This window comes from Heteronotia binoei, chromosome 7 (genome assembly GCF_032191835.1).
Source record: "Heteronotia binoei isolate CCM8104 ecotype False Entrance Well chromosome 7, APGP_CSIRO_Hbin_v1, whole genome shotgun sequence".
Classification (NCBI taxonomy): domain Eukaryota; kingdom Metazoa; phylum Chordata; class Lepidosauria; order Squamata; family Gekkonidae; genus Heteronotia; species Heteronotia binoei.
The window spans coordinates 40,026,280-40,051,970 of record NC_083229.1 but is presented as its reverse complement, the minus strand read 5'-3'; the positions used below and the strand labels follow the sequence as shown (position 1 = coordinate 40,051,970).

At 43.5% G+C, this 25,691-nt stretch overlaps 1 protein-coding gene across 3 annotated transcripts in view; it reads left to right on the top strand.

The window, feature by feature from the left end:
* Positions 1–5,892: 5,892 nt before the first annotated feature.
* Positions 5,893–25,691, top strand: part of CPQ (carboxypeptidase Q) — a 272,969-nt gene continuing 253,170 nt past the window's right edge. The window contains exons 1-2 of one of the 3 annotated variants that reach the window (XM_060243464.1): positions 5,893–6,191; positions 8,143–8,215. In XM_060243464.1, coding sequence (XP_060099447.1) covers positions 8,181–8,215 — 35 coding nt within the window. In that variant the 5' untranslated portion in view covers positions 5,893–6,191; positions 8,143–8,180. Of the gene's footprint in view, positions 6,192–6,294; positions 6,717–8,142; positions 8,216–25,691 lie in introns of those variants that run through there. The other 2 variants (XM_060243462.1, XM_060243463.1) reach the window with 2 other exon arrangements.

The window sequence follows — 25,691 nt, the reverse complement described above, 5'->3', positions numbered from 1 at the left end:
TGCTTTTTTCTTTCTGTTCAAATGCTTCACATTGTTGATTTCACTTACCATCAATTAAATATTAAAACCTCCACAGAGACAGGAAGGAAGAGGAATTTAAGACATACCTGATAGCTTAAGATATGTTGATGCTTTCTGGGTTTTAGGCAGCAAGGGAGGGATGAGGGAGAATTGCCAGATGTTCAGATATCACTGTGATGGGTTTGGGGGAATAGGTTGCACAGATGTAAGCCAGCTGCCAAAAACAATCTGCACCACACAGTTGTGCTATTCTCTCTTTCACTTGGTAATTCCATGGTTCTTTGGATATTGATGCAATACCATGTCATGACCATATGAGATAGGGTTGCCAAGTCCAATTCAAGAAATATCTGGGGACTTTGGGGGTGGAGCCAAGATACTTTGGGGGTGGAGCCAGGAGACATTGGGGCGGAGCCAGGAGCAAGGGTGTGACAAGCATAATTAAACTCCAAGGGAGTTCTTGCCATCACATTTAAAGGGACAGCAAACCTTTTAAAATGCCTTCCTTCCGTAGAAAATAATGAAGGATAAGGGCACCTTCTTTTGGGGCTCAAAGAATCGGACCCCCTGGTCCAATCCTTTTGAATTTTAGGAGGTATTTTGGGGAGAGGCACTAGATACTATACTGAAAATCTGGCGCCTCTAGCTCAAAAAACAGCCCCCCCCCAGAGCCCCCGATATCTGCGGATCAATTCCCCATTATTCCCTATGGGAATTGTTCATGGAGGTGCATAATGGCTGTGGGGGAGGGGCTTCCCCCACCGGCCAGTTGGCTGGGGGAGGGGGGAAGCCTGTAGAACTGGGGGATCCTCCGCTGGGACCTGGGGATTGGGAAGCCTAATATGAGAAGACATTTGCGTCAGGTTAGCCAGCCTTGTTTCAGAATCAATGGAACCACATGCAGTAAACTTCCTGAGTGAGACCTGTTCTACACATGTAGTAGAATAAGCTGGTGACAAGATGGCAGAGTGTGAGGTGGTAGAACAGGCTGTACCCATTCAAACCTGCAGATGAGGAGTTTCTATTTTTCAGTGTTGTCTGACATTCATAATTCCTTGTAAATGGGAAAGTAGCACAGGCATGGTCAGAATCTTCTTTCTCCACGATTTATCACTTATTTGTAAGGAAATAGCGCACAGCAAATATTAAAATATTATCTTCCCCTCCCTCACTTTCCGTCTGGTAGTACAACTCATTTTACTGCCATCTCAGAATTCTACAATCTCATTCTGTTGCATTTGCAGCCAAGATCTCAATTGTTGTTGTGGTCAGTGCTTAAATTATAAAGAACAAGAGATACCCAGTCCCCAGCCTTATCTATTGTGATTGTGAGGCACTCCAAAGAGATCTGTTGAGGCTGGGTGAGTGGGCATCAACGTGGCAGATGAGGTTCAATGTGGCCAAGTGCAAAGTAATGCACATTGGGGCCAAAAATCCCAGCTACAAATACAAGCTGATGCGGTGTGAACTGGCAGAGACTGACCAAGAGAGAGATCTTGAGGTCGTTGTAGATAACTCACTGAAAATGTTAAGACAATATGCAATTGCAGTAGAAAAGGCCAATGCCATGTTGGGAATTATTAGGAAGGGAACTGAAAACAAATCAGCCAGTATCATAATGCTCCTATATAAATCGATGGTGCGGTCTCATTTGGAATACTGTGTACAATTCTGGTCACCGCACCTCAAAAGAATATTATAGCATTCGAAAAAGTCCAGGAAAGGTCAACTAGAAAGATTAAAGGTTTGGAACACTTTCCCTATGAAGAAAGGTTAAAATGCTTGGGGCTCTTTAGCTTGTAGAAATGTCAACTGCGGGGTGACATGATAGAGGTTTACAAGATTATGCATGGGATGGAGAAAGTAGAGAAAGAAGTACTTTTCTCCCTTTCTCACAATACAAGAACTCGTAGGTATTCGATGAAATTGCTGAGCAGTCGGGTTAGAACGGATAAAAGGAAGTACTTCTTCACCCAAAGGGTGATTAACATGTAGAATTCACAGCCATAGGAGGTGGTGGCGGCTACAAGCATAGCCAGCTTCAAGAGGGGTTTGGATAAAAATATGGAGCAGAGGTCCATCAGTGGCTATTAGCCACAGCATATTATTGGAACTGTCTGGGGCAGTGATGCTCTGTATTGTTGGTGCTTGGAGGGTGGGGGGGAAGTGGAAGGGCTTCTAGCCCCACTTGTGAACCGCCTTTTTTTGTGGTCACTGTGTGACACAGAGAGTTGGACTGGATGGGCCATTGGCCTGATCCAACATGGCTTCTCTTATGTTCCTATTTATTGTTTTAGCTCTTGAGATGTGCTTTGTATGTGCATTAGAATAAAAGTTTGTTTTTATACCCTTTTGCTCTACTCTAAAGAGTCTCAAAATTGCTTAAAATCACCTTTTCTCTCCCCACAGCAATTACTTTGTGAGACAGGTAGGGCTGAGAGAGTTCTGACAGAATTATGACTGGCCCAAGGTCACCCAGTAGGTTTCATGTGGATGAGTGGGGAATCAAACCTGGTTCTCCAGATTAGAGTCTGCCACTTTTAACCACTATACCATGCAGGCTCTTAGAACACCAGACAGAATATCAATGTAGTATCAAATTTATTTCTTTAATTCAATTTGTATCCTGCCCTCCCCACCAAGGCAGGTTTAGGGCGGCTCACATGGACATGCATATGCATGAATATAAACATACAATAAAAAGTAAAACAGTAAAAACAATTTAAAACATAGAAATTGACATTTCATTTCAGGTGCTATGACCTTAAGTGTGTTGTCTTGCTATTCCAGCTAGGTGTTCTCTGTAAAGTAGATCTTAATGGTCCAGATGTTCTATATGGAGCAGATTGTAAGAGGTGGCCCAGATACTGTATTTTTCGGAGACTGTAGTAGCCAATTATCTAACTTGCAAGAGTGTTGTTTTACAGGCCCTGTGGAACTGTATGAACTCTCGCAGGACCCTGATTTCCTCTGGAACTCATTCCACCAATGTGGGGCTGCTACAGAAAAGGCCCTAGCTCTAGTTGTCATGAGCCTGGCCTCTTAAGGGCCAGGGATTGATAATAGCTTTTTTGACCTACATCAAAGTGCTCTCTGGGGAACATGTGGGGAAAGGCGGTCCCTAAGATATGCAGGTCCCTGACCATATAGGGCTTTGAAGGTAAGAACCAGCACCTTGAAACAAATCCGGTATGCAATGGGCAGAATGCTGCAGCACTTTCTGCACATGTTAAATGTGCTCCCGTAGGGGAAGACCTGTTAACAACCTGGCTGCAGCATTCTGCACTAATTGGAGCTTCTGGGTTTGAGACAAGGGCAGTTCCATGTAGAAGGCATTGAAGTAATCCAATCTTGAGGTGACTGTGGCGTGGATCACTGTCGCTAAGTCATTGTGTTTGAGGTAGGGGACCAACTGCCTTACTAGCTGAAGGTGATAAAAGGCTGATATGGCAGTGGCTGCCACCTGGGCCTCCATAGTTAAAGAGGAATCCAGGCGGACCCCTAAGCTTTTAACCTTGGGTGCCGATGTAAGTAGCGCCCCATCAAAGGTCGGTAATAGGTCCTTGGATCCTGGACCGCCACGACTTAGGTACAGGACCTCCGTCTTCGTTGGATTCAATTTTAGTTGACTATGCCTGAGCCACCCTGCTACCACTTGTAGGGCCGTGGCCAGATTTTCTGGGGAGGAGTTGGAATGGCCACCCATCATCAGATAGAGCTGGGTGTCATCTGCATACTGATGACATCCCAGTCCAAATCTTTGGGCAATTTGGGCAAGGGGGTGCATGTAGATGTTGAACAACATCAGGGAGAGAACTGGCCCTTATGGAACACCACATACAAGAGGGTGCCATTGGGACTGTCCCTCCCCTGCTGCCACCCTTTGTTCCCGACCCTGTAGGAAAGACGAGAGCCACTGTAAGGCCAACCCCTGTATCCCAGCGTTGGCAAGGCGGTGAGTCAGCAACTGATGATCAACCGTTATCATATTCGGCCGATAGGTTTAGAAGCATCAGTACTGCCAAGCCACCTCTATCCAGATGGAGGTCATCTGTGACGGCGACCAGAACTGTCTCCACCCCATGACCTGGACAAAAACTGGATTGAAAAAGGTTAAGCACAGAAGCGTCATCCAGAAAGCTCTGTAGCTGCACTGCAACCACCCTCTCAATAATCTTGCTCAAGAAGGGCAAGTTTGACACCAGCTGATAATTTGCCAATACGGCCAGGTCCAAAGATGGTTTTTTTAAGGAGGGGGTGGACCACTGCCTCTTTAAGAGACTGAGGGAAGGTCCCTTCTGATAGGGACTTGTTGACAATTTCCCTCAGGGGAACCCATAGTTCTCCCCGGCCAGTTTTTATAAGCCAGGATGGACATGGGTCCAAGAGGAGAATATGATTTGAGTCCAAAATGAAAATGTAATTTCAGAACTGCTGCTTCTCTCATGATCTGGAATGTTTCAACATCCTACAGTGCACAAAGCTGAACAAGTACAGTAGCCCCAGTAGCTGCTAAACTGCCAGCATACAGAACGCATTGTTGGAGGAGGGGCCATAGTCCTTGAGTGATTCTTGAGACAGCAAATTCAGAGCCTAGTCATTTGGACTGCACTGGGGACTTCAGGCAGGCCATTGCAAGGTACGTATTTTTTTATTGTTCCTTTTTTTGTATTTGAATAAATGCATGTTTTTGTTACTTCTCAGTTGTCTGCATGGCAAAACATTTGCCCTGCCAAGCTGGGCTCCACGGTTTTAGGAGGGAAAGTACTGTTATAACCTCCTACTTCCCTAGGAAAGGGATTTGAAAGGCAAGACGGATTTAGTATCTTGATGCAGCAATAGCAGCTGTAAAGCGTTGAAGGCTGAAGCACAAACTGGACGCTATTGTTGGAAGTCATCCTGCACTAGAAAATTTATTATATCATTCAGGTGAATTCCCCCCCCCCTCTTTTAACTGGGGATGTCAGCCTCCAGGTGGGACTTGGGGAATCCCCTGGAACTACAGTTCATCTCCAGTCTACAGAGATCAGTCTCCTTGGAGAAAATGGATGTTCAGGAGGATGGACTGTGTGGCTCCGTCCTGCACAGGTTCCACCCCCATACCTCCAGGAGTTTCCCAACCTAGATCTGGCAACCCGAGCCCCTCATCCCCCACTGGTGGCCAGGGGGCACCTAGCAACCCTAGTTCCAATCTATTTACAGAGGCTGCTCAATCTACATCCACTTCCATTATTTATTTAGGGTTGCCAATATTCAGGTGGGGCCTGGAGATCTCCCAGAATTTCAACTGATCTCCAGATTACAATGATCAATTCCTCTGGAGCGAATGGCTACTTTGGAGGATAGACTGTATGGCATTGCAGATTGCTGAGCTCCCTCCTCTCCTCAAACCCCGCCGTTCCCAGGCTCTACTTCCCAACTCTCTAGGCATTTCCCTACCTGGAGTTAGCAAACTATGATGGGATTTAAAAAGAAAATTATGTTAAGCCCTCTTGCACGTTTCCTTGGAAGCAAGTGCCACTGAATCTGACAGGACGAATTTCTTTTCCCCGGTACGATTGAGGCTTAAAGCCCTCGCAAAGTTTATAGTTCCGCTCTCCGCTTTCCCTTTTCTTCCCGCCGGGTTGGAACTAAGGAAGCTCTCCAAAGGCCACCGGCGCTGAACGTTCCCTTTGCGCTCTTTGAGACAAACCCCGCCGCCTGTTTTTCCAGGCGCCGTTCCAAATGCCAGCCAGACCTCTTCAGGTTATGTCGAGAAGTCAGAGGACCCTGCTAGGGATAAAGTGCGCTCTCGACCTCCTGGGCTCGACCTCCTCTTTTGGAGAGGGGCGGAGAGACTGGAAGCAGCCTCCTCCAGTCCAGAAACGCGCCAGGTGCTGCCTCCCCAGCTGGGAAACAGGAGGAGGCCTTCGCTTCTCCCGCTTCTGTGTCCTTTACTACCGTTTCCAAAGGGGGCTGTAGAACCAAGAACAAGCGCCAGCGCGCCTCCAGACGCCTGGAAAGGGGCGAACTTAATTACGCGGGACAACAGGGGACCTTCTTTTGTCGTTATTATCTTACGTACACAGCTTGTGTCGCCTTATAGACGCGAAATACCTTCCCGTCGTCAGTCTCAGATACACACGAGCCGACACAGCTCGAGTCCTAAAAACTTGGAACCTGAAATCAAGGTGTGAAACCAAAGGCCCTGTGGGTGGGCAAAGCGGTGTTTGAAGGTTTGAAGAAAAGGATTTGTACCTTTAAGAGAAAACAGGAAGGAAGCCACCTCTCAGCAGAAACAGACATTCGCTCTCCTTCCCAGGTTTTAAAGGGACGGAAGCGCCTGCCGTTTGGAGCACATGAGTCCGGTGGTGCTAGTTGCCAGCGCGATTCCTTTTTAAGGAGGAAAGCGGGGAGGGTTTAAAGTTGTTTAATTGCAGGTTGGTTGTTCCCCGCGCCAGGGTGACCCTGCTGGTGTCGCTAACAGCAGCCGCAAGCTAAAGCTTGCCCCGCGGTTTATCTGTGCCATTACTGAGCACCTTGCACACATAATTGGTTTAGCTTCTGCAAAAGGCAGAAGAGCAGGGTGGGAAAACTCAGTGTCGGCCTTGGTAGGATTTCTGGTGCAAAACTTGTGGTTTCATGGAGCAGCACTGAGTTAACAAATCAGCAAGGGCCCATCTGACCACAGGAAAAGAGTGTGGCTGTGTAAAAAGGTAAAGGTAGTCCCCTATGCAAGCACCAGTCGTTTTCGACTCTGGGGTGACGTTGCCTTTGTTATATATTGTATTCCCCACTGGACATGGCACCTGTACCTGTTAACAGACAAGCCAAAATTCTAGGCATAGCTTTCTCTGCTAAATTTCTGCCTGTCCTTGCTCCACTTGCAGAACTTATGCTTGTTTCATACAAGAGCCCTGCTGTGTAGTCTCTACATGTGCTAAACGTATCTATATTATTTTATTTATTTATATTTTGAATTTGTATACCATCCTTCTCTGAATTCACAGAGCTCAGGGTGGTTAACAACAAAGTATATAGTTTAAAATTTGCAGTTAAAATAATACCAGAATGGCACCAATAAGACAGTGTGCATTACAGGCCCACCATGAGTGGGGGAAGGGAGTGCCAGGTAAGATTGATATGAATAATATTTCATACAGCCTTGATCTTAAACTGGATCTCTGGAGCCACCCACCAGGGATTTTTTGCTGTCCTCAGTCAAAAGCCTGGTGGAACATCTCTGCCTTACGCACCTTGCAGAACTGCATAAGGTCTCACAGGACATAGAAATGACTTGGCGGAGAGTTCCACCAGGCAGGACAACAAAGACAACTGGACATCTTTAGGTCTGGCGATCACCAGTAAGTTGCTTTCAGCAGAGCATAAAGCTCTTCGGAGGATATACCAGAGGAGGCAGTCCTATAGATAACGTGGGTCCCAGACTACTCATGGCTTTAAAGGTTAGTACCAAAGCCTTGAACCTGACCTGGTATTCCACTGGGAGCCCGTGCAGCTGGCACAGCACAAGCTGAATATGTGCAGTCCATGGTGTACCCATCAGGACCCACACTGCTGCATTCTGGACCAATTGGAGTTTCTGGATTAGTCTCAAGGGCAAGCCAGTGCAGTGCAATCTGGAGGTGACTGTTGTATGGATTACTGTGGCGAGGTCAGGGCAAGACAGGAAAGGGGCCAATTGCCTTGCCTGGCACAGTTGGAAGAATGCCAGCTTGACTTTTAAAAATCAAGAATAAACATCTTATTTTTGTGAGCTTAATTTATACTCAATTTTTAACATTCCTGAACTGAATTAACTCAGTGGGCATGACTTTTCTCGTAATTTGTACAGGAAATAACTCAATTTTCCCCTTCCCAAGTTTATGGGAAATCAATACCTTACATTGTGAAGAGGAAAAAGCATGGCTAGATGCACAGAATATTTCAATAAATTATACATAGCAAAACAGTAGAAAACAAATAGCAAGGGTTTTTTTGTTTGCTTAAGTCCAGTGTCTTGTAATTTGGCTTGACTTTTGACCTGATGTGTTGACAATATAGGAAGCATTGAAACCTTCTCACACTGAGTGTAACTGGTGCACTTTTGTATTTGTACAAAGACCATCTTCTGTATCTCTGCAGATACTGTTTGAATCTGACTGCTCTCACCTTTATCACCAATGAGAAATCTTCCAGCAACCCGTGCCCCCAACCTGTAAGTATCTCCTCATTAATGGATTAATATAAGCATTGCAACAGATGTCCAGGTTTTATTTTGGTTCTGTGATCATTTTTTAAAACAGAGAACAGCAGGGGGATGCGGGAATTAGACAAAAAAAATCCCTGGTGGGTGGCTCCAGAGATCCAGTTTAAGATCAAGGCTGTATGAAATATTATTCATATCATTACCATGTTGATAAGCATTGGTAATGCTGCATATCTGCACGGGGGATACACAGCTCTGAAAAAGTTTACCTGAGGACAGAAATGCAACAGAAGGCAAAGGATGTAAGAAAAGGTTCGATTGTGGTTAATTTTGTTATTATAGAAGGCAAGATGGTAGGACTGGACATTGAGATTCTAGACAGAACTAAATTTAGCTAAACAAAACATGCAGGTTTGGTATGAATTTGCATGCATTTTATTTCTTCTTAATACAATATAACTGCTGATGTACATTTTTTAAAAAAACCCAGAGGGATGCATGCAGAGAACCAAGAGGAGCAGGAGAGAATCCTAATGGCTAAGCAGGTGTTTTGGGGCTCAACCAAATGAGGCACTAGGAAATCCCATCTGTAGAGTACCAGTTGTGTTTGTTCTGTGGGAGCCTAATTTGGAGTGGGACTGGTGTGTATGAACACTTAAGGCCTGTACTAGTTTCTGGACCTGAAATGGCCCTGCAGAGCTATACTTTGCCTTGTGAGATCACACAGAAAAGGTTCCAGTTGAAATTGGGATCCCATGCCCTGACCTGGATAGGCCAGACAAGCCCAATCTCATCAGATCTTGGAACTAAGTAGGGCCAGTCCTGGCAAGTGCTTGGTTGGGAGACTTCCTTGGAATACCAGGAGTGGGAGACAGAGGCAGGCTGTATCAAGCCACTTCTCTGAACATCCTCCATGCCCTAGCAGGGGTCTCCAGAAGTTGCCATGACTTCCAGGCATACAAACACACAAATACAGGAAATACAAAATAATAAGAAGGGATTCCATATGCCTCCTTATTAAAAATGTTTTGGATCTCTCCATATGGAGCTTATCGCATATCTTTTGGTTTTAGATGTCTTGCGATTAATCAGAGCAGTGAAAAAGAGTCTTTTTCTAAATGTTCATGAATATTGCCTTCTTTTTAAAGCACTCTAGAAAATTTTCTATGGAGCAGGCCTAAGCCTTCCCAAAGAGTGATAGCCTCATGCAAGTTCTAGGCTGACTGATGGTATTTAGAACAGAAAGACTCCAATTAGCCCTGTTACCCTCAGGTAACAGGCATTTGGAGGGTCCTGGCCTCATCTCCCATCATTCAGATAGGCAGTTCACAGTGTACTAATTAGGCTTTCCAGGTTGTTATTTCAAAATTTCTGGTATCTTGAGCAGGGATAAAAGGAAACTCTATATGAATCTGTGGGTGGAGCCTGCATGGAAATAAACAGGTGAGTGTGCATAGATTTTTGTGTGTGTATATCCTTTCCTAATTAGGAAAAATATGTATTTGAATGCCTGTCTGCTTTGGAATTTCTGAAAATAGTAGGTGACACTATGAAATTTCTAGGTACCATGATGACCACCTGGGATTTGCCAGGCTGTAACCTAGACTGATCAATGATCTAATTTGTACCCTTGTATACCAGAGTATGTGTAGGGAGGAGAGAGAGTGTTGCTCCAGGACTAGAATTGTACCTTTTAATCTCACAACTGCTGCCCATGGGAAAATGGGTACACATTACCAGGATAGCTCATCCTATCCTATCCTATCCTATCCTATCCTGAACTGCAAGCGCATTGCCATGGTATGATCTATTTATGTCATTTCAAAAGAAAAATGCATCTTTTTCCCTTTTACAGTTTTATGAGTGTATATGAAATGGAATTGTTGGTGGCATGTTACAAGTTTGTACTGGTCCCAGAGAAATGTCTTGCTCACAACAATTACTTTCTGTTTGGACTGTGTGAAAGTGTATCAGACCTTGGGTGCCTAGAGACACTGACATGATAATTGACAGCAGAAATTACAGATAGAACAGAAAAACTTTTTTCTGTTCTTACCTTTCCTGTTACAGTTAATTGGAAGACTTGAGAAACAGAATTCAAGTTTCTTACAGTTTGCAAGACTAAAATACGTTCCTTAACAATAAAACAACAGATTTGGTATTCAGAATTGGGAAGAGAGCACTATCTTGCTATCTCATGGCAGCGGTCAGACGCACCATCAAATCCATCAGCAAGGCGTTCCTGTTTTGCCGAGTGCCTGTCCCGTCCTCCACCTTGCCGAGTGCCTGTCCCGTCGTTGACTGATCAGATGGCCCGGCCTTTGCGCATGTGCATAAACAATGCCGCTGATTGGCTCAACCTCAGGGACTATTTTCTAGAAATACGGACTAAACAATGATTGTGTCACAAAATTCAACCCCACAAAATTAAAAAGAAACATTTGCAGTTGCTCGGAATTCATCTGTTGTGGTGCTTAAAGCGCCCAGGAGCCCTTCCGCCTTTTGCCTTTTGCTGATCCTTTTGCGGTTATGTGTGTATCGCTAAGATTTTAAAAAAATGGCGCTGATCTGGGATGCAAGTTGAGACGACTCGCTAACGCTGGCATGATCAGACAGGGGAAATCTGTTTTTGGCCCGTCGTCAAGCATTTAGAACCGGATTTTATCCACTATCAAAAAAGTCCGACAGTAAGTCGCAGCATGACGGGATACCCACAACTCACCGACTACTCCCAGATGTTGTCGTCTGGACGTGCACTTTCAATCCGAAGAGCATGCGCTGCTGTGTCGGATAAAAATGTACGTCTGACCGCAGCCTTAATCTCTGCCAAAATGGCACATGTAAGCCTGGTTGGGTTTTACTACCTGAAAGCTAGATCATCTCCTAAGATTTATGGTTCGAATGCAGGATTTGCCATCAGCTTGTACAACTGAGTTAAGGTCATTGAGAAAACAAATGGCATGAATTAATGACTTGGCAGTCAAAATATGGAACAATTTATGTCCTTCAGGATGCATTGTGATTCAATATGTAAGTGTTTTTGTGTTTATAGACAGAGTAAGCAATCCTCATATGAAATTGGTTGGGATTTTGGCATCTATAAGACTGAAATTAAAATGTCTTGGAGATTTCAGTCATCAAGCACTATTAGTAAAAAAAAAAACACGAATTTAAATCCCTTCTAGTTAAAAACTTTGAGTTCTCAAAACAAAACAAAAATGGCCAAGACATCTGCTGCCTTTAATGATTTGTCTTATTTCAAATGTTTGTAGAAGAGTTGGTTTTTATACCATGCTTTTCTCTACCCTAAGGAGTCTCAAAGTGACTTACAATAGCCTTCCCTTCCTCTCCCCACATCAGCCACCCTGTGAGGTAGGTGGGGCTAAAAGAGTTCTGAGAGAATTGTGCCTCGTCCAAAGTCATCCAGTGGGTTTCCTGTGAGGGAGTGGGGAATCAAACCCAGTTCTTCAGATTAGAGTCTACCACTCTTAGCCACTACACCACACTGGCTGGAGGCAGAAGTATATCTTTGACTCTGCTGAGCTGGCCAACTAGATCTATGCCATAGTGACATTGAGACTAGACTACTTTAATGCATTCTACATAGGACTCCCCTCAAAATCAATTTGGAAACTCCAGTTAGCTTAAAATGCTGCAGCATGGTTATTATTATTATTGTGAGGAAGTAGGTGGTACATGCATATTATGCATATTCTGCATTCGCTCCTTTGGCTGCTCATCAATTACCAGGTTCAATTTAAGATAGTGGCCATCACATGCAAAACCGTTCATGGCCTTGGACCCTCATATCTGCAGGCCTGCTACAGTAACTTCACTCATCTGAACAGGGCCTTCTACAGGGGTCACCTGCAAATGGACAAGATCAACAGTTGCTTGTACCTGTGCCTTGTCTGTAATGGCCCCACCCTACTTTCAATACTTATGCTTGTTTTAGATTTCTGCAGTCCTAGCCCTGTTCTTTATGATGTATTGGATGTCTTCTCATTGTATTGATTGTAGTGACTTATGTGATCTGCCTTGTGTCTCAGAGAGAAAGGCAGACTGTGAATAACTTTAAAAAATCAATTTTATTTGGTTGCATCCTAAACATAATGGCTCCAAACCTAACTGCACTTTCCTGGGAGTAAGCCTCATGAATAAAATTGGACTTATTTCTTGGTAGACATAAGGATTACTTGTACATTATACCTTGATCCACCTAGAACCCATGCACCAATTACTTCCATCTCACCAGCTCTTATTTGCTGTGGCTCCTCTCATATGGCCGGTTTAATCATCCTCAGTTTGATCAGAACCACCAACTGTTTACAATTGTTTGTTGGAAGGGAGGAAAGAAGATGCCTACATCCATAGCTTTTGGGAGGAGTTGCAAATTAGTCTTGCTGTTGAATAAGGTGGTGAATTGACATTGAAGGGTAGATTGGATTGTGTTTGCATGGTTTTTCAATTATTTTGGTGTTGGCCATGGTGGTGGTTTATGGCTATTATTGTAATATTGCTTTTAGCAGTTTTTATGCTGACAAATATTTTGTAGACTCTTTCTGTAACGAAAGGCAGAACAGAAAGGTTTTAAATAAAATAACTTATAAAGGGGGAATAGTTAACTTGGATGCACATTAGTTCCCTGAGCTAACTTGATGGTTTCATTTTCTGGCTTTGCATGGGGATTGACCAGAAAAGTATGCTAAATCTTCTGGCTTACTCAGATTTGACAGATGGAAGGGAAGGGACTTCAGTCCATTATTCTGATTTCTAAGCCGGGACTGAGACCCATCACTGTAGACTTAGAAAATCCTGGATTTTTTTTAAAAAAATTCTGTTTTGTGTGTTTATAAAAATTATACCAAAGACATCCAATTGATGAAAAATAGTTGGAGAGAGCTTACTTTTTTATAAGCTAACATGGAGGGTTAACATTATCATGGAACAAAATAGCCAGCTCCACAAAACAGGTTATCCATTTCGAATCACCTGTTGCCATGAGTGTATTCCATTAAGTGTATGCCCTCCATGAGAGAGCCGCTGTGCTGTGTTTGTAAACATGGAGTGATTTAACAGCCATTCAAGCCCATAAGAATCAACATTTAATCATGTAAATGCTTTAGAAATAATGTTGAAATGTGATCTTTAAACCCCACTCCCCATGAATGACTCCAGGTAAGATAGGTTGTATGGAAGATACAGACCTCTCAATATATTTTTAATACCTTAATAGCAGCAGTGAAATTTGGATTGGGCCCCTAATGCTAGGGAGACTTAGATCAGGACCACCCGCATTAAGAGGTAGGGGGCTTAGCTTCCCCCATCATCCTGTTTTCTTGTACGGTATCCAGGGCCGGCTCACCCATTAGGCAAACTAGGTGGTTGTCTAGGGTGCCGGAAGGGTGGAGGCATCAAATTGGGCTCTCTACCCCCTCCTGGTGCCTCTGGCAAGCACCTTGTTTGCCTGCCTCCTCCCCCGCCAGCTGCTACCGCTGCCCGCCCCTCCGTTTTTCTTCCCTTCACCTTCCCCCCGGTGGCTCCGTGCCCCCCCGTGCCTCCCCCCCTCCCCGCCGCGCTGCCTCCTCCTCCCTCCCAGCCCTTCCCCATGCCACTTGTTTTCAATGCCGGAACCAGCTCTACCACCATGTTCTGGCTCTCTAAAGCCTCCTTCCTCCCGCCTGATCATTGGGTCTCCGGGCAAAACCGCTGCGGGGCCTGGCTGCATTCAGTCTGTCATGAGCAGTGTCCTGAAAGGGTGCCTCGGCTGCCACTGACTTCTTTCCCAGCCAGGAAGTGGGGAGGGAAGGAGTCAGCGGCAGCTGAGGTACCCTTTCAGGATGCTGCTCGTGACAGACTGAGCGCGGCTCGGCCTCATGGCGTGGTTTTGCCCAGCGATCCAGTGATCAGGTGGGAGGAGGGGGGCTTTAGAGAGCCGGTTCCAGTATTGAAATCCACGTGGCATGGGGAAGGGTCGGGAGGGAGGAGGAGGAGGCGGCAGGGAGGGGGGGAGAGAGAAGTAAAAATATAAATTGAAGGAAGAAAACAAATTCTGTAGTAAACAAAAAAATATTTGATCAGGTACACTTTCAAGCAGTCATAGTATATAGGACAAAGCAGCATCTTTGGATATTAAAACACTGAACTCTTTAATAAAGTATTATCACTAAGTGCATTATAGTGTATTAGTCAAAACTGTTTTCATTTAAACAAACATATTATTGAAAATACATTGTATACATAGGAATTGTTATCTTAGACTGTATCATGGAAAATTTGTCATAATATTCGTTTTGAGTACAAATTTGTCTTGAAAAAACATTTTACTCATTCCAAAATGAAAAAAGAGATCATAGGAGTTTTTCCCCCAGTGCTCCCCAACATTTCTAAGTTTTCCCACTTGACAAATGGAATAGTCTTCAGTCTGTAATACATTCTGAGTGAGAAAAGCCTTATCTTAAGAAGCGTTTCCCATATTCCAAAAGAGAAAACAATTGACAGTTTTTTTCCAGTGCTCCCTGAAACTTCCCAATTTTTTCCAAACTTAAAAATTTAAAAAATGAGAAAGAACTCTACCCATGAGTTATTCCACCCCCCCCCTTCATATCTCTTTCTCTAATTAAAAGGCTCTCCTACAGGGGGAAGAAGAGAATCTTGAAGAATTCCTGCCATTCAGTATAGGCAGTACTGAACTAGATGGGCCAGTGGTCTGATGACATAGAAGGCGGCTTCAAATCTTAATCTCACTTTTAGAAGGAATCTTTCTGTTTCGCTATTGAGTGGAGGCAGTGGGGCTGACGATAGCCATATATTGTGCAGTGCTCTTTTGCTTCATTTCGTATCCTTACTGTTGTCTTAACTTTTCACTTCTTAGCCACAATAAAGCATCTGTCCCTCTTTGCTGTCATTGACCCTACATTAAATTTAAGCCTTGGATTCCCTAGAGCTTCTGAGATAGGAAAGGTTATTAATTTATGTGTCTGGCTGGTAGACAGAGGCACTAATACCCAAATAGCCTGAGGGCCATTGGTCATAGGAAGGTCTAGAGGCTATAATGGAAGAAGAATGTGATGCTGAAGATCAGGGATAGTTTTATGCATTCATTGCAAAAGAGTCATATTGTCCCCCGCTGGCATAAATACATCTGAGCAGTCTTCTAGTTAATAATAAATCAAATATACCGACAGCTATTCTGACTGCAAGACCCCCATGTCTGAAATAAAATATCTGTTTTAGTCCTAGTGCTTAGCCTCAATAGCAAATGCTTCTGTGCCGATGGAAAGTAAAGAAAGACCTCCTAACACAATAGGATGCAATTCAAATTATGTCACTCCATAAATTTGGACAGCTGGCATTTTGAGAGTTGAGAAAGGGGCTTGCACTTGGCTGCCAGCAATATTTTCTAGAAGAGATCAGCCAAGAGTGAGCTATGATGTACATGCTTCGGTGTATAACAAAGTGGAAACCAATGGGTAAAAGAATTAATACTGGAGGTTCTAAGCAAATGGAACAATGAGTTATGGAATCCTCTGGTTTTAAAAGATCATTTCTGTAGTTTGCTGCACCAAGTTAGGGTCAGTGCTAATAAATTTCTAAAGAAAGGGAGTAGCAGGGTCTTTAATCTGTAGAAATGCTAACATTTTGTTTGGTGCAGAGGGGGCAGTCTTATTCACTTGGCAGCACTTTGGTGGAGTGGAACTAACCTCTAAGAAAAATTGGAGATCATCTTACATTCACGTACAAGTTACAGGTATGTGGAGTAATAAAAAGAAACATTTTTCTATGTCATCTTTTTAGGGGTATTGTCTTACATTCAGGATAGCCTTCCTTTTGTGAAGATATGGTTAAGGAAAATAATTGTATGTGGACAGGGATGAGTGAAAGCTTTGCAGCTGTACAGAAAGCACCTGCTTGAAGTGTCCATGTTTACCATGGACCAGGGCTTTTTTGGTAGAAAAGCCCAGCAGGAAATCATTTGCATATTAGGCCACACCCCCTGACACCAAGCCAGCAAGAACTGTGCTTGCCTGCTCAAAAAAAGCCCTGTCAGGGACTATCCTTATGCTCTGTCGTTCTTATGTCATTTGGAGATACTGTATTGTTAGTGTGAGATACTACTGTATCTTTTCTATATGTTTTATCTGAAGTTAACAATGCATTCTTATGCAGATATGCTGGAATAAATCCTGTAAATCTCTATGGTGCCACTGGACCCCTGCTTTATCCAGAATTGCCCGAGTCTAAACCCACTAATTTCAAAAGACACGAACCAAAATAATTATATATATTATTGTACTGTAAATCGCTGAATGGAAAATGAATTCATCTTTATCTCCAGTGCAGATGCATGCAAAGGCAGGCACATGACCACTAAAGCACCATGCAGTGAACTGCCTTCCATGTTACATGCTATAGCCACTGATGTATGCTTTGAACAACTGATGACATTGTAGGGAAATTCTATTTCTCTGCCATGCCTTTTGTCTAAAGGCAAATGCATTTTTAAATTAGTGCAAGAAAAGGTAAGTAAATACAATCTGCAGAAGACACGGCCAAGTCTTCTGCAATGTATAAAAAAATGGTGGGGGACTGTAAGGTACTATAAATGTGCCCCTGTTTGTTGAGAAATGTTGGAAGATACATGAACAGCATTCGGACTTCATATAGGCAGGAAATGTAAATAGCAATGTTGGTCCAAAGAAAATTTCCTCCCCCCAAGCCATTTTATATCCTTGGTTAGGACCAGCCAAAACATCATTTTTGAAATTCTCTGTTGGGTTGGATGTTGGAAAGAAGAGGAGGGGGTGGGGAGTGAGTTAGGGAGGGAAAAAAGTGTTCTTTGGGCTTGCTTTTAAGGCCCCCAAATTTAGATTCCCTCAAATACACTGGCTGTCTTGGAGGATGTAGATCTGATTCTTCTGATAAATTGCATCCTTCAAAGACTTGAACTCTTTCAGCAAGTATTGAATGCACTTCAGATACCCCAGGCTATGCACATGTTTGCACAGAAACCCGATTTATTGGAGTTCCTAAGGCTGTTGTGTTACTAGTTTTCCAGGGGCAAACAAGTCTGCATATGTCATTAGGTTTCTGTGCAGGCTAGTTCGTGCTGTATGTAGAAATGGGAAAATAAGAGCACAATTTATTCTTGTCTTCTCTCACTTTTCCTTCCAATTTATTCCTCAATGAGAAGGCAAGAATTCCAAAGTTCTTTCTTCTTCAACAGTACTTGGGGCTATATTTCATAAACCTAAGATAGGGTTGCCGAGTCCAATTTAAGAAATATTTGGGGACTTTAGGGGTGGAGCCAGGAGACTTTGGGGATAGAGCCGAGAGCAAGGTTGTGACAAGCATAATTGAACTCCAAAGGGAGTTCTGGCCATCGCATTCATTAAAGGGACTGCACACCTTTTAAATGCCTCCCCAGCATTGGAAATAATGAAGGATAGGGACACCTTCTTTGGGGGCTCACAGAATTGAACCCCCTGGTCCAGTCTTTTTGAAACTTGGAGGGTATTTTGAGGAGAGGCATTGGATGCTATGCTGCAAATTTGGTGTATCTATCTTTTAAAAAAAGCCCCCCTCAGAGCCCCAGATACTCACAGATCAATTTTCCATTATACCCTATGGGAATCATTCTCCATAGGGAATAACGGAGTGCCCAGCAGCCATTTCCTTTACTCCTCCCACGCTTTCTGATGACCCTGAAGTGGGGGGAGGGCCTCCTATCTGGGGGATCCCTTGCCCCCACCTGGGGATTATATGTAGAAAACAACCAAAAGTTGATACTCGGTCTTTCACCAATCACGGATGAGCGGGCGGGGGGGAGGGGTAGCATTACTCATACGGGAGGATTACTCCTTTCGGGCTCTCCCGGACCCAAAGATTGACGGGATTGAATGCACCGGTCTGGCATGGGATGTCGGAGAGGGGTTGGCAGTTTGGCTGGTGTACCGTCCGCCCAACGCGCCAGCTAACGCCTTACCATCACTATTGGAGGCAGTGGCGGGCTGGGCGTTGGAGTACCCGAGGTTTATGGTCCTGGGTGACTTCAACGTCCATGCCGACGACACGGCCTCCATTCAGGCGATGGACCTAGTGTCGTCCATGGCGACACTGGGACTCTCTCAATTTGTTACGACTCCCACGCATCAGGCCGGGCACACATTAGACCTGATCTTTGCAGCCGGGATTTTGGTGAACGATATCGCCGTAGAAGCGGTACCATGGTCGGATCACCTAGCCCTTAAGGCCCGTGTGGGGATGCCGCCCCAACCCTGTATGGGCGGAGAGCCTATTTTGGCTCGCCCTCGGGGCCTGATGGACCCGGAACGGTTCCAAACGGCCCTGAGGGATCCCTGGCCCACTGGCAATTCCCTCGATGACCTGGTGGAAATATGGCAGGGCCAGCTGTCCAGGGCTATCGACGAAATTGCACCCCGGCGCCCTCTGCGCCCTCGTATGAAGCTGGCTCCATGGTACACCTTGGAGTTGCGCCAGCTGAAACAAGGGCTCAGACGACTAGAGAGGCAATGGAGGCATACTCGGGACGAAGCAACGAGAACATCCTATAGAACGTTTATGAAGTCTTATGAGATGGCAGTCAAGGCTGCAAAGAAAGATTACTTTGCAACCAAGATTGCATCTGCAAATTCGCGCCCAGCACAATTATTTAGAATAATTGGGGATCTTACAACGTTGCCACAAGGCAAACCAAATGTTAGAGAATTAGAAATAGGCTGCGAGGCATTTGCGAAATATTTTGCAGATAAAATCTCGCTGCTCCGCCAAGACCTGCCTACCACATTAGACACAGTGAGTGAAATTGAGGCTCCGTGCCTGTCTTCGGGTTTAGTGCTGGACCACTTCGACCCACTCAGCCTGGAGGAAGTCGACAGAGTCCTCTCTGCTGCTCGCCCGACAACATGTGATCTGGACCCTTGCCCCTCTTGGCTGATTAAATCCTGCCAAGGGGAGCTTAGATGTCCTTTACGGGACATCATAAATAGATCCCTTTTAGAGGGGCATTTTCCAACACCTCTGAAAGAGGCTTTGGTCCGCCCTCTCCTGAAAAAAGTTACAGCAGACCCGGCTGAATTGGCGAACTACCGCCCGGTGTCCAATTTACCGTTTTTAGGTAAAATTATTGAGAGGGCCGTGGCGCAGCAGCTACAGGGGTTTCTGGATGACGCTTCTGTCCTAGACCCATGTCAGTCTGGTTTCCGGCCGGGCCATGGGACGGAGACAGTGCTGGTCGCCTTAGTGGATGACCTCCAACGGCAACTGGATCGGGGCGGCGTTGCGGTACTGATGTTGTTAGACCTGTCGGCTGCATTTGATACAGTCGACCATCGGTTACTGACGCGCCGCCTCACCGACATTGGGGTTGAGGGGTCGGCCTTGCAGTGGCTTTCCTCCTTTCTCCTAGGTCGGGGACAGAGGGTGGCTATCGGGAGCGAGCGGTCCCGGAGGTGCACACTGGATTGTGGGGTGCCTCAGGGAGCAGTTCTCTCCCCGATGTTGTTTAACATCTATATGCGCCCCCTTGCCCAGATTGCCCGGCGGTTTGGGCTGGGTTGCCATCAATATGCAGATGACACCCAGCTCTATCTACTAATGGATGGATGGCCCGACTCCGCCCCAGGGAACCTCGACCGGGCATTACAGGCTGTTGCGACATGGCTCAGGCTGAGTGGGCTGAAGTTGAATCCAGCGAAGACAGAGGTCCTATGCGTGGGTCGCGGCGCTCTGGGAAGGGAAATAGCTCTCCCGACCTTTGATGGTGCGCCATTGAAAGCAGCGCGCCAGGTAAAGAGTCTGGGTGTTTTACTGGAGCCTTCACTATCGATGGAGGCCCAGATAGCAGCCACTGCCAAGTCAGCATTCTTCCATCTGAAGCGGGCAAGGCAGCTGGCCCCTTTCCTTGAGCGCCGGGACCTCGCAACAGTGATCCACGCAACGGTCACCTCAAGACTAGACTACTGTAATGCCCTCTACTTGGGGCTACCTCTGTGCCGGACCCGGAGATTGCAGCTAGTGCAGAACGCGGCGGCCAGGCTGTTGTTGGGACTCCCAAAACGGGAACATATACAGCCGGGGCTACGTGAACTGCACTGGCTGCCGATTATATACCGGGTCCAGTACAAAGTGTTGGTCGTTACCTTTAAAGCCTTATATGGCCGAGGACCTGTCTACCTGAGGGACCGTCTTTCCCCATACGAACCCCAGAGAGCACTGAGGTCAACCGGGAAAAACCTAATGACTGTCCCTGGGCCGAAGGAAATTAAATATCAGAGTACCAGAGCACGGGCCTTTTCGATCGCGGCCCCTACCCTGTGGAACCGACTCCCAGAGGAGGTGCGGGCCCTGCGGAACCTTGAACAGTTCCGCAGGGCCTGCAAGACCACCCTTTTTAAATTAGCATACTCGGACTGCTAGGAAAAAACGGTAACCAAGGGTCCGCCAATGCGGTCTAAAGATCTATACCGCATCACAACTGTATTACTGGATTGGTTTTAACTTAATATTTTAATGTTTTATTGCTCTATATTGTAATTTTAAGGTTTTACTTGTTATTGTATGATTGTAGAATGTTGTTAGCCGCCCTGAGCCTGCCGTGGTGGGGGAGGGCGGGATATAAATGAAATAAATAAATAAATAATAAATAATAATAAATAGTGATCAAAATTACTAATATATATATTGACAATAAATATCCTGATGGTGAACATGCAGTAATTACAAAGAATTCCCACCATTGTATACGATGTACAGTAAGGTATCCACTTGAAAGAGTTACCAAGAAATCCCAATATAAATACACACAAAAATTACACATATTATTAAAATAGGCTAATTCATTGCAAATACTGAAGGAGTCCATTTTTTTAAAAAGTTCAAAGTTCTTAATATCACAAGTTTAAACTCATTGCATGTATGTAGATATAGTTATTTAGCCATTCTACTTGCAAATAAAATATTGGTAAATTCCACTGAAAACAATATTTGTGGTTTATTGAAAATCTTCCCAGCAATATTTATTATGTGTGCGGTTTTTATTGCACCGGGTTTTCATTGCAGGAATTCTGCTTGAGGATGTTCAAGAAATGTCTTTGTGACTATGCGATTTGACAGAATAACTGTATTTGGTTTCCATAATCCCACGGGGTGGCATAGCAGGCAGCCCAAATTCCGTAGTCACTGCTGTTCCAGAAACTTGTCGTGATTGTATTGCAATTGTCAATCACTGATTCCAGAAGTGTGCCCAATCCAGGTTGGATTAAGACTGAGAGATTTCCTGATAGTTGAGAAGGCTTCTTGGTGGGTTTGTTTTAAGATTTACAAGAAAATGAGTAGTAGTAGTAGTAGTTGTTTACTATGGTCTTTACACTAGCATGCAATTCAAACAGGCACAAACTACAACAATAATACAATGGTAATTTTTTTTAAAGAACTTTTAAAGTTCCGTGTCCATAATTTGAGAATTAATGAACAAAATTTAACAACTTCACATGTGATCTTATAATTATTATCAGATAAAAACCAATGAAACCTTGCTTTGTTTGTGTTTATGTGGCCAGGAATCGTATCAAGTAACAGGGTGATAATTCCACAATGGAAAAAAAATGAGTTGTATAATAATCTGTTTTGCTTGCTTCTGAGACTAGACAGCTTCAACAGCAAATGGTGGGGGCAGGGAATAACCAATGTTTTTAGATATCCTTATTTTCCTGTTGGGCAAATGTGTCAAATGGTGGCATTGCCCTTTCTTTTGCCCAGAGCTCCCCTGCTACACCCCAAAAGCAGGGGTGTAATTAAACTGGGGTGGAAGGGAAGGTGAGAAGCCAGTAGCAGCCTGAGAAAGGGGGTTGTCTCCTGTAGAATAGCAATAGTATAAAAGTAGAATCTGGGACATAGTCATTCTGAGTATGAAAGTTTGAATGTTAACTGGTAGTACTCCTAATGTGACTTGTGGAGAGCCATATTTACAGATACCATCAACGAAAAGAGCCACATGACTGACTACTCGGTAGCCCACGCCCCACCCCAAATACAATAACTACCAATATTATATAACTATATCTTTTTAAATTACCAGAGTACCTCACTACCAATGCTCCCTCTATGCTGTGGAATCTTGTGAGCAAAAATTCTGCTTTGTGAGCTTCTAGCATTATAGTTGTAAATGAGCGATTTGGCTACTGCATAAATTAGTTTGCTGTGTGGCCATCCTTCTTGAGCTAAGATAAAAAAATGTGAGCTGGAGGCTAAAAAACTGTGAGCTAGCTCACACCAACTGAACATAGAGGAAACATTGCTCCGTACACAGGAGGTTGTTGTTCCCCACAACGACTGATTTGTTAAATCTTAGCCAGCCCTGGTGTATATGGTGTGAAAGGAAAGGCTTCCCGTTTGGCCTTCTCTCCTCAGCATGAAGACAGGGCCAGCGCAAAGGACTAGGCCAAGTATGCGGCTGCCTAGGGTGCCACCTGGCCTACAGGGGTGCCAGATGCCCCATCCCACTGTGTCACTGCACTGCTCTCACCTTATTGGGGGAAGGAAATTAAGTATACAGCCAGTCAGCCACTAATAGGGAATTGGTACAAAAATATTTTTCAGATGGTATATTACCCCAAAGGATATTGAGAAAATAGATAAAACTACAAAGGAAAATGCCGGAAATTTCAAGATATAGATGGAACTTTTTACCATATGTGGTGGTGTCCACCACATACCATATGATCCTGGAAGAAAATATGTGGGAAAATGCAGAATCTATTCAAATTCCCAATGGAAGCCATAAGGAATACTGCCTAATTAATTACCAAAAGTTTTGGAAGAGATATTTGAATATATGATATCAGCAGCTAGAATAATCTATGTTGCAAAATGGAAACTGAGCTTAGAAGAATGGGAAAATAAACTTGCTGATTATGCACTAATGGCAAAATTAACAGCTTATCCAAGAAACAGATCAATTTCAAAATTTGAGGAGAAATGGAATGTGTAAACCCAAGACAAACTCAGAACAAGAAAAAGTTCAAAATTTAGAATGAGAAACAAATTAAAATTTTATACAAATATTTAGCAAACCATACAAATTATTATAGAAGCAGAATGAAAATGAGCTTAAATATGAAAGCATAAAGAGCTGATTTTTGGATAAAATATCCTCTATTCTTTATTGTGAGATATATAATATATAATTATATACTTCTTTACTGTGAGATATATTATTTACTGTGATATATATATTTTCCTTTAAATTTTAGGATATTAAAAACACTAATTAGTGAGGGAAAATGATGAAATATTTAACACAGAATATGTAGTAATTATGAAATTAATAATATAGTTGTAAAATAGATTAGTTATGAAATCTGGAATTCAAAGTGTTTGAAATATCTTAAAAATTTTAATGAAGGGGAGTTGGGGGAAAAATATTTTTTACATAATTTATCCTTTTGTATTCCTTATATATTACTATATAACCGTTCTTTCCTTTTGTATTCCTTACTGGTTTCTAAAAAGATTTAAATACTTAAAAAATATACTGGTATAACTAAAGCTTCTGAATTCATGAATGGTCCTACTCCCAAGAGTCTCAATGCAGTGTTTAGGACCTGGGTATTAATAAATAGTCCTAGTAGGACTTGTGGCCATGCCCTTATCTTTTAGAGGATATTTATTTACTGCTTTAAGAATATATCCTCTTTCCCCTTCTTTGTCACTTTAGTTCGCATTCTCAAAGATGTCTTCTAATGCTATCGATTTTGGATCTGTGTTCACTGAGGCTAAGCTTTTTCAAACTGTTTTAATTGAATATCTTTTGTTAAAGAGGACCAGCGTTTAGTCATGCACCAGGCAGTGTGAAGTAGATTCCAGACTCAGCTGATTATCTGATCTGATGATTGTGATAGCTAAAAACTCTGTGTTCCAGATGGGAAATGTAGCTGGTATCGAAATGTTTGTGAGGTCATGGCAGGTACATTGGGAGCCAGCCAGTAGGGTTTGCCAGATAATGTTTGATATTTAAATTCCCCATACATCCATGAATTCACTGACTTTGGTCAAGTTGCTGTCTCTTGACCTGCTTTCCCTCTCTGCAAGTGAGAATCACATTGTCCAACTGAACAGAGCTTTTGTAATAATGAATACTGAGAACATTATGAAATACTTTGGATAACAAAAGTGCTAGTGAATTGTTTCACAGTAATTCTAATGGGGCAAGCGGTAAATTGCACTGTAACAATTAGATGAATATAACAAGGTTGAACTGTGTAACTCCCTGGCATATTAGATTCTGTATAAGCCTACTTAGTCTCCCAAACAACAATTAAACATCTCATATCTTTATTATATCAAGAACAATTAACAAATCTCCCGCCTCCACAGGAGAAGTAAAGGCCAGATCCCAACCGATAATAGAACAGGAAAGTAACATTTTTTCTCTCTCATTGCCAGGAACACATTTCCCAGTGTTATGGTCAAGGGTGCTATGAGCTAAACAATGAGATAATTCCACTCTAATTCATCTGTCTAATCCCCTGTTCCTTGATGAGGCTTTGTCTCTACCTTACTGAAGAGGTAGAATTGCAGCAATAGAATAGCAAGCAACAATTAAGGACCTTAACAAATTTCATGACTTAACACTGGTTTGGTTTGAAAGTTATGTTTCTCTTGCAGTTCCTAAGTACTTAGGATAAAAACTGTGGCTGTTTTTCTTCCCTGACAAAATAAACAAATTTGATGTTAGAATGGCTGTCCATATTGATAACCGGTTTTTGTGTAAAATTAGCTTGTAACATAAATGGTGTAAAAACCTGATACCAGAAATGAGCAATATAGGTAAACAGGCAAAAAAGAAAAAAGGCAAATGCAAATTTCATTTGTAGCCGAACCTGTAAGCTTTCCTGCTCTGGTCCAGGATAGAGATGTAACAATTTTGGAAACTGAAGCCATGTTTGTTTTCTCTTTTGGAGGCAAATGGAACTTTTTTGGAAGTTAAGTAAATATATCAAATGCTTTATTAAATCAAAACTTATTTTACTTCTTTAACAACAAAAATGCATCATTTATAACTTGATGGTGGTAGAATGTGCTGTTCGTAAGTATACCCAGTACTAGAGAAAAAGAGGCAAACTGCTGCACCCTACGCTACTGTAGCCTGTGTATCATACTCTTCGCCATCTATGAGATAGGAAACAAAATGAAAGCTGAAAATAGAAAACACAAAGTTTGTAGTATCCAAGAAAATGTGCGGTAGGAGATGCAACTGAAGGGATTCTTCAGTCTCCCTTATGTTTTCGGTGGGGGGTGGGATCTGTACTGTTATTGGAATCTAGGGAGTGAAAAGAGTATGAGGCTTTGGGGGGCAGGATTCACCCACTTGGATTAATCTCTGAAGTCTGCTGAACTACACAGCAAAGCACAGGACTGTGTCCAAAATCTCCGAAAGATTGTTGCTGGCAACCTGGAATAGCAG